Source organism: Phalaenopsis equestris, unplaced genomic scaffold (genome assembly GCF_001263595.1).
Source record: "Phalaenopsis equestris unplaced genomic scaffold, ASM126359v1 Scaffold000002, whole genome shotgun sequence".
Taxonomy (NCBI): Eukaryota; Viridiplantae; Streptophyta; class Magnoliopsida; order Asparagales; family Orchidaceae; genus Phalaenopsis; species Phalaenopsis equestris.
The window spans coordinates 57,800,169-57,814,930 of record NW_018164444.1 but is presented as its reverse complement, the minus strand read 5'-3'; the positions used below and the strand labels follow the sequence as shown (position 1 = coordinate 57,814,930).

Genomic DNA, 14,762 nt, shown 5'->3' with positions numbered 1-14,762 from the left:
GAAGTATTGAGATGATATTGTGGGTTTTGCGAGAAGATATTATTGAGGTAGTATGGGGGTGATATTGAAGTGATATTGAGGTGATATTGTGGGTTTTGGGAGAAGATATTATTGAGGTGGTATTGAGTTGATATTTAAATGATATTTATGTAGCATTGAAGTGATGCTGAGGTTTTGTGTCAAGATATTATTGGGGCTTTTGTGTCAGGATATTATTGAGGTTGTATTTAGATAGTATTGGGGTGATATTAGGCTGGTAATTGGGTGATATTGTGGGTTTTGGGAGAAAATATTATTGACTTGGTATTGGAGCGGTATTGATATACTATTGGAGGTTTTTGGCCAAGATATTGTTGGGGTGGCATCGAAGTGATACTTGTGCTTTAGGAGAATATATTATTAGGGTGGTATTACTATAGTTTTGGGTTGATATTGGCGTGCAATTGGTTTGTTCCTGGGGTGGAGATGATTTAGAGTTTTTAAATACAAATGCACTAACTATCATGTTGTTAACATTTACAATTTAAAGAAAGTGGTGTTGTGTTATTGTATTGAAATTGTTATGAAAAATAAATTAAAGTTTGTAATATCAGCATAAAGTTGATTTAAATTACAAAAGACCAAGAACAAAAAACAAAGCAGTGTACATTTTGAGATGTTGCGTATTAAATGCAGTTACAAGTCACAAGAGGTTACAAGAGGACTATCTCTCTATCGTCAGATCATTCTGCGCAGCTCAGAGAAGTGACTTCTCTCAATGGAGATGATTTACAGCGAGCTTGATCTCATTCCTGAAGATGAGCTTCACCTTACGACCATGAATGAGAATGCTAACAATTTTCATGCTAGCAAGCTGTAATGTGGAGCAGCAGCATAGACCGAAGAAATCGGCATTGATAGCATCCCCCAAATCTGGGATGTAGTGTCTCATAAAGACTACAGAGGAGAAGGCAAGCAGTCGTGCTTTGGAAAAGAAGTTGTTGCCCTCGAGGAGAGTCTAAAGATGCGGTCTTAGATCTAGCGAAAGAGACAACTAGGAAGATAAGATATGAACTGGAGGACTCCCATTTATGGGCTGGGCAGCTTGACGAAGCTATCTGAGTTTTGAGGGAGTAAAATGCGGAGCGTGGGGAGACTCGTCTGTCTTCTTCCGCCGATGTTTTGGCTCACTTTACCCAATATCAACAGTAACTCGGCATGCATTCTTACTTGCGAGTATAAGAAGCGAGAAAAATTCTGCCTCAAATCTCGTTAAGTTCAATCATCTAATGATGAGGATTAAGGAATCAAAGAATTTCTTCATCCTTCTAACTAATGATGAGACTTCACTAGTATGCTCCAGTGGAAGCGAGGAGGGCAGTAAGACAAATTTTTGATTTTGCCTTCTGTGCTTTTATTTTCTTTCTTTTTGGCTTTAAAGAGCTGACTTGTATGTTTTCTGGCTTAATGTCTTGGATAGGCCTCTCCTTTTTCCCAACACATTGTCTTTATTAGGGTAACCTTGTCCGTCTTCTTTAGAAATTGCTTTTCTTTCTACTCAATGCGAATCTTATCAAGGAATGAAAGTATGAGTTATGGGGCTTGCCACTTACAAAGGATTGCTTTCAATTCAGTATAGATCTTGTTGCAAAGTGGAGTGGTCCCAGTTCTAGGACTTTACTTCATGTCGAAGCTAAGAGACTTGTCATAATGCTTAACATTTGATTCAGATAACCGTTTTCCATGAACTTGAAACCAGTTTTCAATCGTCCAATTAGCTATTTGTAAAAATTGGCGGTCAAGGTATATCAAAAAAGATGGTTGTAGGGTTGTCTAGCAACTTTAAGCTTGACAGTTGGTTCTTTAATTTATACAAAAAATACTTGCTTATAATGAATTAATTAATGATGCGTGCTAGAACATTTGCGACGGTAGAGTAATAGATTATCGTCTTAGCGTGTACGAGAATTCATCACACACTCAGATGAAAGTGAAACAAACAGTGATGACACCAGAAATTTTTACGTGGAAAACCCGTAAAGTGAAAAAACTATGGAGCCTGACCCAATTATAAAAATCCACTATATGTTGAAGATTATAGCGAGCCCTTGTCCCACAGACGGGAAATGATTACTAGATTTTCAGATTACAGCGTTGTCTGACGGTGTCCGGTCAATGGTGGTCGGCAATGATCGACGGTGGAGGACGGTCAGTGATGATCGACGGTGGTCGATGGTGGTCGGCGGTGCGACGGAGGTCGACGGTGATTGCCGATGATCGGTGGTGGTCGAAGGATGTTAGCGGTGGTTGATGATAGTCGATGACGGTCGGCGGTAGTTGACGGAGGTCAGCTGTGATCGGCGGTAATCGATGGTGGTCGACAGAGGTTGGCGGTGGTCGCCGACGATCAGTGGTGGTCGACGAATGTCGACGATGACAAAGATGATGTTGGATTTGAGCTCTTTCTTAAAACCTAAAGTTCTCTCTCAAGCCTCTCTCCCTCTCATGTGAAGGGCAGAGCTCTATTTATAATGTTTTGGGTGTAATTAATGCAGAAATATGAATTATTTTGATCGGACGGTCCGGAGAGCTTTCTTCGATCATATGATGTTTGATGGACATTTGAGTGCCTTAACGATGTCAAAATTGAACAATCTTGTGCTCGCTGGATTTGTTTTGTCAAGATGCTCGAATCAACTATGAACTCGCTAGATTCGACATCCGTTTGACCTTTCAAATACCTCTGGAAGTCCTCCAAGGGTGGTTTAATGATTTGATATTGGCTTGATTTGACTTGGATTTGACCGACTTTCATATCATTAGGTCTGTTTCATCGAGCCGATCAATTTGACTATAAGTTTGCTGAAATCGGAGCTCTGGACGACTCTTAATAGAAGTTTAAAAGTTTCTTGTTCAAAAAATTGCCTTGAGATTCGTGTCGGATGATGAAAATTTATTGGTGGAATATCAGTTGCTCCCTTATTTTCAGGCGAAACCTTTTTTTTTCGTCCTAAAATATTAAGATCCATAGACTTTTCATGAAAGACAAAAAATTTAGATATATACTTTATTGCTATCAGTATGTAAATAAGAATAATATTTATCCTTACTATACTAATAAGTTGAGCCTAGTTCAGTTGGTGAGTGCTTTTTGTCATTTGCAGGCGGTGAGGGTTCAAATCCCACCTTAAAGAAAGAATTTTTTTTTTTTACCAGGGTCTGTAAGCCAGGCCGAATCCGAGAACCGAAAGCCTGAATCCGGACCGTCCGAGATTCGGCGGGCCTAACTCGAGACCTGGGAACTCGACGGGCCAAACCCACGACCCGGGAGCTTGAATCTGAACCGTCCGATACTCGAGATCTGGGAACTAGACCGGCGGAACCTGAAGCGCGAGCTGGGAATCCGAAGGGATAAACTGAATTTAATTAATTAATTAATTAATTAGAATATGGAGAGCTGAAGCAGTTCTTAAGCGGGCTATGGAGCTGAAGTAGCGAAACAACTCTTAATTAATTAAGAAAATCCAAAGCTCTAAAGTGGGCTATGGAAGCTGAAGATGTATTCTAATCCAAAATAAACATTTAAATGTATATTTTTCAAATCACAGAATGTGAAGAGTTTTTTATTAATTTATTTTAATTATTTGCTATTTTAATTTTAATTAATTTCAGCCATAAAGATAGAATTTGAAAGGCTAAAAAATTGAAAAAATATGAAATGAAATTTTTTTTATTTATTATTTTTTAATAATGTGCATTTAATGATTAAGTTCTTTTTGGAGCCTATAAATAGAGACATTGGATGAGGAGAAAAATCACAATTGTGGAGAAGGAGAAAGTTACCTACGTTGCGGAGAATAGTTGCGGCGGAGTGAAGAATTGCAGCGAAACAAATAGTTGCGGTGAGACGGAGAGTTGCAGCGAAGCGAAGAGTTGCGGAGAAAAGTTGTGGAGAAGAGTTGCGGCTAGGCGGAGCGTTGCGACGAAGCGAAGAGTTGCGGCGAAACGTTGGGACAAAGTGTTGCGGTGTAGAGTTTGCGATGACGCGTAGTGACGAAGCAACGTTGTATAGCGTCGCGGCAAAGCGTTGCGGTGAAGCGTCGCTGCAAAACGTTAATGAAATGACGACGGCTGGAGAACCTCGTTCTGCTGAGAATGTAAGGAAAAGTCAGTACTCAGAGGATGCAGTGTCAACTGTGACGGAGAACGAATTGATCTTTTTTTGAAAGAAAAATTTCTTCCTGAATGATATGATAGTGAAGCTACCAACTTCAACTGATCGAACTTATTCTTCACCTCTCGGTATGTTACTATTTATGAGGCTGCCTTGAAAGTTGCCCACGATTTCCTCCAGCACTCAAGTTTATTGAAATTATGAAGGCGTTACGGGTTTGAGTTGCTCAGTTATCTTGTCGAGTGGCGACGGTCATTATTGGGTTGACAGTTTTTTTTTAAAAGTCACGGGTTAAAGTTAAAACCGGCAATTTTGGCACGACTATGTGAGCTTTTTACTGATATGCATGATCATGTGTTGTGTAAGCAGAAAGCGTTGGATTTCCGTCTAAAGGAACCGATAAGACAATGATTCGTAAAATTTTTCTTTGCAAAAAATGATTGGGGGCTCCGCGAGAGGCGAGGCGAGAGGCGCCGCGAGAGGCGAGGAAAGTTTCAATAATTGTTTGTCTCTCTTCAGACTATCGAAGAGAGAATATTGCAGATGCTGGGATTTTGTGACATGAAAAAACTATTGTTTGAGATGTAGTATATTTACGAATTTGTGAGCGAGGAATCATTGTTTAAGGTCAAACATTCTTTCCACCCCGAACGGTCAACAACTGTAGCGCTAAAGAAATCTAAGAAGAGACCTTCCGATCCAGCCCTCGCAGAATCCTTAAAGAGGCTTTCAACGAGCAGGGAATGTGAAGTACTGTCTCAGAAACAGAAGAAAGTTGAAACATCACAGGAGCTTTTGCCAAACCCTTCAACTATTCACGTTCCTGAAAATATCTTGTCTCATGAATGTACTGGACTCCTAGAAGCCAAGAGTTTTATAAGTTTCTTTCATTTTATGCTACTATATAATTATTTCATCTCTCTAACCCATATTTCTTTTCTTCTAGGTGGATAAAATGGTGGAAAACCAGCAGGGGCCAAGACTTGCATTTAGAAACTGAAATTCTGAGTTCGTTAAGATTAAATATTTTGAAGACGAGTACAAGTGTCGGTATGAATCTGGGTTTGAAAAAATTACATCTCTGGAATCACAGTTGATAGAGTGTAGGACGGAACTTTCAACAATAGCAACCTCCCTCTCGTTGTAACTTCATGATTTGGAGAAAACTTGGGAGAGGTTGGTGGAAGCACGAGCTAGCCTTCGTGAAAGTAAAAAGAGCGTGAAAGCCCATAAATCGGCGATGTTAGTCCAAGAAGAAGAGATCCGACTTTTGAGGTCTGCAAAAGATGTTGATGTTTCAGAAGTTAAACGTAAAACGGTCGAAAACTTCATGAAACCGCTTAAGTTCAAAACTATAATTCGAGACCATGTCCAAGCAGTTCGTGATCGTGTACTTGATGTTCAGGTAAAGAAGCAACAGAAGTGGTTCACCGAAGAAGGATTCATCCGGGATTTCTTGAAGGGGAGTCGAGTGACACAACGTCAAACCGGGATTGTTGTTGAGGGGCTCACTCAGAGGACCCTTCCTCAGGTTTTGATGGTGATGATATCGAGAGTGAACTGAATAAGGTGTTCTTCAATGACAATGAAGAGGCAGAGTAGAATGTTGACGTCAATTAGTGTTTTACTCTTCCTTTTAATGTTTGTAGTGTATTTGCTTTTGTAATGTTGCTCTAACTACACATATGTTATTCTTTTCAAACTTTATTAAAATGATGTTGTATTAGTGATGCATGTTGATCATCTTATTTTGTTAACTGTTTGCCCTCCCCCCCCCGAGTATCTTTTTGATGATAAGCTTAAAACTTGTTTTATTTCACTTCAGACCGTTCTGCTGATCAGGTGATAGTCTGGGGGGGTTTATGTGGAGATCTGACATATGAGATTTATTGTAGTTATTTAATGGGGATACTGTTGAGAATGGTTACTGGAGGTTTAGCTTATTGCTCCAGCTTTACATTTTTTTGGTGAATGGTTTTAATCACTCCGTTATGGAGGGTCATAGCTCCAAATTTCTACGATATTTTCACTCTATGTCCTGGGCAGGACCGTGGCTCCTTATTTGTTTTATGCATTTCAGGATGAGGGGTTGGAAGAGCTTGGATCCTTCTCCATCTTCCTTGCTCACATGTTTTCTTGCTTATTTGGTGCATTTACAGTTTTTGAGCTGCAGGCATTTGAATTTTGGGATATGCTTGGTGGTGCTCTTTCCAGCTTTTAGGACGTTTGTTTTTGGCTTAGCAACTTGCGCTACTTTTGTTTCAATTTTTATACATGTTCATATGGGGTATACTTCATTTGTTGGGTATATGTTTTGTTTGGATACATGTATTTTTGGATTATATTTACCTTTGTTTCATCTTTCTTTCTTTTTTGAGTGGAGTTGTAATACGGAAGGAGGACCCTTATGATTATATGTATTTTCTTTATTTTTATCGGGATCATCTTTCACTCCCTTATTTTGTAACCGCCTTTAATATTAACGCGTAAGGAGCCACCTACACTTATTCTCACTGAGGTTAAAACTGGTAATCTAGCGTCCTCTTGGCATTTTGCTTTAGTTGGGAAATTCCTTTATGGTCACCCAAAATTAGAGATCATTAGAAAAGAATTTGATGATATGAAACTATTGGGCAGTTGAAACATTGGTCTACTAGACGGTTGACATATACTTATTCAGTTATCTCATGATGTCGATTACACTCGCATTTTCTCTCGAAAAGTTATTAAGATCGACAATCTTTTTATGAAAATTCTGAAGTGGACTGTCGATTTTGATCCAAAAGCGGAATCCCCTATCATGCCAGTTTGGATAAAGTTTCCGGAGTTAAAATTACATCTGTTCAACATGGAAATCCTCTACTCTTTAGCAACTGCTAATGGTAAGCCTCTCAAGATGGATAGTCCTACTCTTTCTGTCACAAGACCCTCGGTGGTTTGTGTGTTAGTTGAGAGAGATATCACTCAACCAGCTCCGGATGAGATATGGATTGACACTATTTACACCGAGTATTGACAAAAGTTTGAAATAGAACCACATTCTCTTTATTGCTCTCATTGAAGTATGTTTGGTCACAGTTCTACTATTTGCTATCACTTGCATCCTCATATAAGGCCGAATATCGCTAAAGATCAGCTACCTACCATCATTGCTGAGAAAGTCCAATCCGATCCTCTTTCCAACATCGCAATTCCATATGAAGAACACCTTACAACAGGTACATATCCAAATGTGCTGATACCACTTACTGTTATTGAAGAAGGTCCACTTACATGCCAAGACACACGAGAGTGCTCTTTCGACCCGATAGAAGATCAGCTGGTACAACAAGTAGTTGTTTCTAATGTTTAACAACCTACACATATCCTGCACACTTCAGACCGTTCTGCTGATCAGGTGAGCCAATCTTCAGATGACGAATGATAGGTCTACACGAGGAGGAAGAAAAAGAACGGAGGACGACTCGAGCTAGGGAATCTATTGGATGATACATTGGTTACTACTGACAATGATACTCATTTGACCAATTTATTAGCTTGCTCCTTCCCTAGAACTAGAGGCAGAGGCAAGACAAAATCGGGTCGCTCTCCAACTACCTGATACTCTTATTTTGAAACTTTTTGGTTTTTTATTTAAATCTCTTATATTTTTTGGTTGTATTTTCTCTTTTTTTTGAATCATTTGATTTGGTGGTTTTTGTGTGGGTTGGGTGCCATATATGGGACATTCCACAAAATCTATCTGTACCTTACTTTTTATTTAATATATTAGCCTTTAGGCTTTCAATATATATATATATGTCTCTGTGTGTGTGCGTGCATGCTTGCTAATAGATAAGTGAGTTTTATTTTTAGGCTAAATAGTAAATTGAATTTTATTCAAATTGTTTTATGATTATTAATGAATTAATAACCAATTCGTCAATTCAACCTTTGTTAATTAGTAATAGTGACTTTTTTTTTAATGATAGATATCAAGAAATTGAAGAAGGTTTGCGTGAAGATCTGAATTGTGGACTTTATTAAATGAAGAAAGGAAAGGTGTGTTTAAGATTTTATTAGTTTTCAAAATAATTAGCAGTGTAAATGTATGATAAATGTTAAGGTTAGATTCTATATCGTCGAGGATTGAAGAACTTCTGCTTCAAAGGATTTAAATTAAGGAGAGTTATCACATCAATTAAGGTGTGTAATTACTTTCATATATATATATATATTCAATTAATGTTTATCTAATAAAGAATTTCTTTAATGTTTTAGACAATTTTTTTTATAACTATATACATATTATAAGCTTAAGTATTAAAGGAAATGAAATGGAAAAAGAAAAAACGTTCGTTCAATGTCTTTGAATGGAGGTAATCAAAGAAAATGAAATATAAAGACTTGAGTAAATCAATATTACCCTAGTTGATACTGGTAGGAGATATAATGTACTCATGCATAAAAAAAGAAAATGAAAATAGTAAAGGTGTACCTTCGAGTGTAAATTTTGTAGGGTGCATGCGGGTATAATTTTTTAGGATAACTTCAGGTGTGATATGCCTTCTTAAAGAAGTTAAGAAAGGTAAATACTTAATTTGAAATGGGAAGGTTTAAATTTAAAATGAAAGTTTATAGTTTGATTAAGTAATGAATTACATTTTTTTGGTCATTCATATATTAATTTAATGCATAATAAAATTGTAATTGCTCACTAAGCCGGGAAAATTTACCGTTGAATTAAATTATTTTTTTTAATGAAAATTAGTAGATTAATATATCTGACAAGTGGGTATAAGAGGAAGATTATTGCTAATAGATATTATGATTGTAGTTTATCTGTATTGTTTTCATTTGGATAGTGATATACTATTATATACTGATTTGAGATATCCGATCGTGATTCTTGACTTTGTTACTTTTAAGCTATTAGGCCGGATCATGACAATCGACATAAAGTGTCCATAATAATTGGCCTTTAGCACTAGCGGCCTTTTTTCTGATTTGACTAGACTGAAGTCGACCAATATATTGGCCTGCACCTGTGGCTTGATGATACCTTTTGGCCTCGGCTCCAGTTTACCTGAATGATCAAGCTTCATTAGAATTATTCTAATGGGAGGTTGGCGATAACTTGTACTAGATAGGCATAGAGATCAGAACAAAGTTTCTGTGCGGCAATTAGTATGTCCCATGCCAAATTTTTTATTTTTTATTTTTTTTATGCCCATTCCAATTTTTCCTTGTTTGGTCCTTGAGTTTGTTGGTGTGAATTATTTTAATTACATAGTAAAATGGCTAATGTTTTTTCCATTCTCTTTGATCAATATTAAGCTCATGACCTCCTCAATAACTTTAAGATTTTGGAGTATGTAATCTCTTGGCAATGGACTTCGAGCAAATGTGGCGAAGATGCATGTATTTTTAGTTAAGCGAAGGACTCTTCACATTCTCAGTTCTATTGTAAATATATTGCACCCTGTAGTGTCTTAAAAGAAGAGCAAATAATTGTTGCCTAATTTAGATATAAAGCAACTAAACATGATCATTCTTTTATTGAGTCGCTGCAGCTTATTGTTGTTTTTTCTCTTTTTTTTTTGAGAGGTAACTTCTTCATGAATTTTTTGGGTTAATCTTTACATACCTAGAGGTGAGGGAAACCATAGGGTTTTTTCAGATCCAGGGCCAAAGTGCACTCGAGAGAATCCAAGTGCAAGTTACATCTCCTTTAGTTGGCAATGGTTTTTATTCAAGTTTTCAATATACCATTCGAAAGCCTTGTTTTTCACCTACAAGTTGTCCACATCTAAATGAATACATGGATTTAAATGTTAGATATATAAATACTCAATAATTCTGTGGTATGTACGTAAATCTTCTATTTCAGTATACTAAACCTGCATATGTAAAAGAAAACACATTAAACTATAGAAATCATGACTATAGGAAAAAATAACCCATATTATTTCGGGAACTTGTGTGATTTTTATGTAGGATAGATTGGATGGGTAATATGTGATCAAAAAACCGAGAAGACTATCTAATAAAAAAATGTGACATCAGAGGACTTTCTCTTCTATTTAAGTTCAAGTATATTTTCTATAAATTCATCCTATCTTGTGAGAGCTTTCTATAGTATCATTGTTGTAACTCTATTCATAATGAGCGACTGTATTAACCTATAATTAAGGAGCTTTTGTATGCTTTAATTACATTCTAATTGTACTTGATATAAAAAAAAAAAAAAAATACGTTTAGCTGAAGTGTTTTGTTCTAAGCCTGCATATATATGTGATTCTGAAAGACTATCCTCGGGTCTTGAAGTTGAATATTTTGAAACAGCTTGCATCTAATTAAGTTCTCTCATAATCATATAATATTGGCAAAAACGCTCCTTTTTTTAAATCCTATTGAAAATGTTATAAGATTTACATGGACAGTTTGGTTTATTTTAATTTAGATTATATTATTATGTAAACAACAGTGTTAATCAGATCATAGTGCTATCTATAAAAAACAGTTCATTAATAAATTTGGCAAACATCTATCTGTCATCAAAATATGAACTGTAAGTATTTTATTTATGAACTTGTATTCAAAGTTATTGTCAAACCAAACATCTATCAATAACATAACATCATTTTATGTCAGTAAACCAAACAATAAGCTTATGAATAGAATCACGCCAATGTAAGGATGGTGGAAGGAAACTACTAGACTAGGGAATATTAGTTTTATGGGGTTTTTAGCTACACACCACCTAAAACTCCATAATAACAAACTAACCCCCCAAACATCAAATATTTCAAATTAACCATGCTGAACCTAAGCCTCCTCATTTCAGTCACCGAAACCCACTTCTTCGTCTCCCTCACATTAGAGTCGTTTGCCCAGTCTCCTTCCCATGCTAGGCTTGAACCATTCACCACATCTCCTTCTGTGGTAGGTCTCTTGCTTTGTCCCGCTAGGCACCCTCTCCATCGCCCCATTCTCTCATCTTCTTCCTCTTTAGGCGCCTTTCTCCACGCTTCAGAGAACATTGAGGAAATCGATCATCGTGAAGGTCAAATCTAGCCCTAAATCCTCCTTTTTTTTCATAAATTTGGATTAACCATTCTTAAAGATCTTCAATATAGCTCATTAAAGTTCCTTTTTTTTAGATAAATATAGCTTGGGTTTGCTCGTGTCGACTTTTGCTTGATTCTCATGTTGGTGCTTTTTCAAACTTTTCTAAATTTGATGGATTTTTTTTTTTTAAAGAAGATTGGTCTGGGATGATTGCGAACAAGTTTCTACTGGAGAGATTAGAAGGAACTATTTATGGATATGGAAGGGAAGGGCTTATCTAATTTGCTTAGAAATTTGAGTGTAGAGATTTTTCTCAAGACGATGATGGAGTGAAATGATGCAAACATATATTTACCTAAATAAAAATTCTCTACCATAGAGGTTAAGATCTATTTGTGCTTTTTTTAGATAAATAAAGCGGAATTTGTGAAAATATGAAACTTTAGTTGTGAGATATATAAATACATAAAAATTGTGTACTATGTATGTAGATGCCTCTTCGTCAAAATGAGAATGCCTCTACTTTGAACTTTAAACTATTTTGAATTTTCATATATATTTTTGTGTCTCTTTGTGTTTTTCCTCATTGTTGGTATGCTTTTACTTTTAACTTGACTCTTATTGTAATGTTCCTTTTTTTTGTAGTTTCAAAAACACTTACTTTCTTTGTTCACTTAACCTAATTACCTTTTATATATCAATCAATAAAACTTTAAGATGTAACATTAATTACTAGAAGTTTGCTTTATGATCATTTGTTTTTTTTTCTAGTAGGCTTCGAATCCTTGATATTCCATATTGGAGATAGAGGGCAAGGACCACTCTACTTAATATCAGTAGTCAAAATTTTTAATTTTAAATTTGAAAATAAACTTCAATTAAATATTGAGATGCCATATTATTAAAAGATAGATGAGTTCAATGTTAGGTTAACTGATAATGATGTTGATATCATCTCTGATTATGATATTGTTATTTTAATTTGAGATTATAGTAGATGTACTAAAACAGTCAACATTTTATCTATTTATTACTTATTTTTCTTAGATGTGCATATTAGTATCCTCATATGTATATTTTATATATTGCACCATCGAAGTCAACATTTTATCCACTTTAATTTGTTAGTATCTTTTTTTTTCTTATGATAATATAAAACTTCTATAACATTTTAATAATTCTATTTGTTAGTGCAAGTCCTTTAAGTTCATCATATCACATGGTGGTGAATTAATTGAATACTATCAATCAAGTTCTAATAGTACTAGCAGTTGTATATATGAAATTGTTAAGTATATGGATGAACTGTTGACGAGTCGAATGACTAATGGTATATCTTTAAAAGTTGGCTCTTAATTTAAAGATTTAGTGAGTTTGAGACAACTTCTTTAGACATTGACAATTATTGAGAATTTTGGAATGAAGTTTAAGACGAGTGATTAAAGAGAGTTATTATCATTTGCTTCTATTGTAGTTGCCGATGATGAGTAATAGCTTCAGTCTTGGTCGATAGACAAACATTTGAATTAAAGAAAATTGAAGCTTCACATAGTTGTCCATGTATCAAGATGACCAGTAATAAACAGACAAAGACTAGTTGGGTGGCTAATAAAATACAATATATGGTAAAAACTTATTAAAATATGCCTAAAAAATAAATTAACTCTTGCCTGGAAAGTAAGTATGACTTGTCACTACACTATATTAAGTTGTGGAGATCCAAACAATTAGCACAAGATTAAATATTTTGATCAGTTGATGATAGTTACAAGCGAATTCGCATATTATATGCGGAGCTTGTTGAAAGGAATCCGGGTTCCTATATTAACTTTGAGTGCAATGACGTTGATAAACATTTAAGAGAGTGTATGTTAGTTTCAAGGTGTGGATTGATGGCCTCCTAGCTAGCTGCAGACATCTCGTGGGTCTTGATGCGTGACACCTAAAACCTAAATATTTATGGGCGTTGCTTTGAGCAAATGCCATGAATGTGAATAATTGACTTTTTACAATCGCATATGCAGTTGTCAAGTCCGAATCAAAGAAGTACGATTTCTGAGAAATTTAGCTATTACGATTTCTGAGAAATTTAGCTATATCTTTTGAGTTTGAAGTTGCATCGTTAGGATTTATCTCAAACGTAGAAGGATTTGAGGCATTAATATGTGTATTTCCAGATGCAGAACATGGAGTTTGAATGTGCCATTTATGGAATAACATTAAGAAATACCACCATTTCCAAAGTAGCAAAGCGATTTGACACAATATTAGGCTAGCCTCAAATGCGTACACAAGACCAACATTCAAAGTGAAACTCAATGAAAATTTTGAAATTAGCCTACAACTTCATGCATATTTTATCAATCTTACATACAAACTGGCGAAATGTCAATTCTTGTCTAAAATTTAAAATCAAATCAATACAAATAACATATCAGAATTCTTCAACTCATGGATTGGAGAAATTAGGGAGTAAACTGTTGTAGATTTGGTGGATATGATTAGATGCATACTGATGGAGAAAAGAGCTAAAAGAAATTTTAAATCAAGCGAGTGGACAGTTGAATTAGTATCTGCAGTTGAGGAGTTTATAAGAGACTTAACTACATGAACGATAAAGTTTATTATTAGACCTTCAACAACATACATGGACAAAGTCGAGGGATTTAAAAAAAAATATGAAATTAACATCCAACAAGAAAATTTCAGTTGTGGATATTGACAATTGAGTGATCTCCGATGTATTAATGTTGCTTACTTCATTGACAACAAAGATGCAACATCATGGCATACCTATGTGAATGAGCATTTTTATATGATCAGTTATTTCTCTTTTTCTTTTCAAATTCAATTCATACTTCCTATATTGGTTGTTTTTGACATGATCAATATAATTACAGATATAGGATGACCTATGATGGTACGATTGCTATCTCTCAGGAAAGACTGAATGGATCACACCTAATGATGATCTTCATATTTATGCATCAAATACATCAAGACCTAGAGGTTGGTCGAGGAAGCAGAGAATAAAAAATATTATGGAGAGTCAAAGCAAAAAAGAGTAAGATGACTCACAAATATGATCGTTGTGATTCTTGGGGGCATCACAGAGCCACTTGCAATAATCCAAGTTAAGTCAATTTTTTTTTGAAGTTGATGTAATCTTGTATTATTCAACATAGGTGGGTGAGTTACTTTGATAAACTTTTTTAATGAAATTTCTGAAAATACGATCGACCTTAGTGATCTTAATATCATGAATAATAATAAAACATTTCATTTTTACCGTCGCATTAGTAAAAAAGAAGTTGAGGAGGCTTTAAAGAAAACGGGGTGGAAAGTCTGTAGGACAAAGTCTGTAGGACCTGATGATATCCCAGTTGAAGTGTAGAAATATTTGGGAGATTTTGGAGTTCCTTGGCTTACTAAACTCTTTAATATTATTTTAAAAACTAAAAAGATGTCTGAGGAGTGGAGGAAGAGTATTTTAGTTCCCATTTTTAAGAATAAAGGGGATGCACAAGAGTGTGCAAATTATAGAGGAATTAAGTTGATG

General features: G+C 35.4%; 1 protein-coding gene across 1 annotated transcript in view; it reads left to right on the top strand.

Moving 5' to 3' along the window:
* Positions 1–665: 665 nt before the first annotated feature.
* The window catches only part of LOC110024563 (sulfate transporter 1.2-like), a 37,626-nt gene continuing 23,529 nt past the window's right edge, over positions 666–14,762 (top strand). Inside the window, 1 exon segment of the mRNA XM_020724610.1 lies at positions 666–1,359. Coding sequence (XP_020580269.1) covers positions 1,334–1,359 — 26 coding nt within the window. The 5' untranslated portion in view covers positions 666–1,333.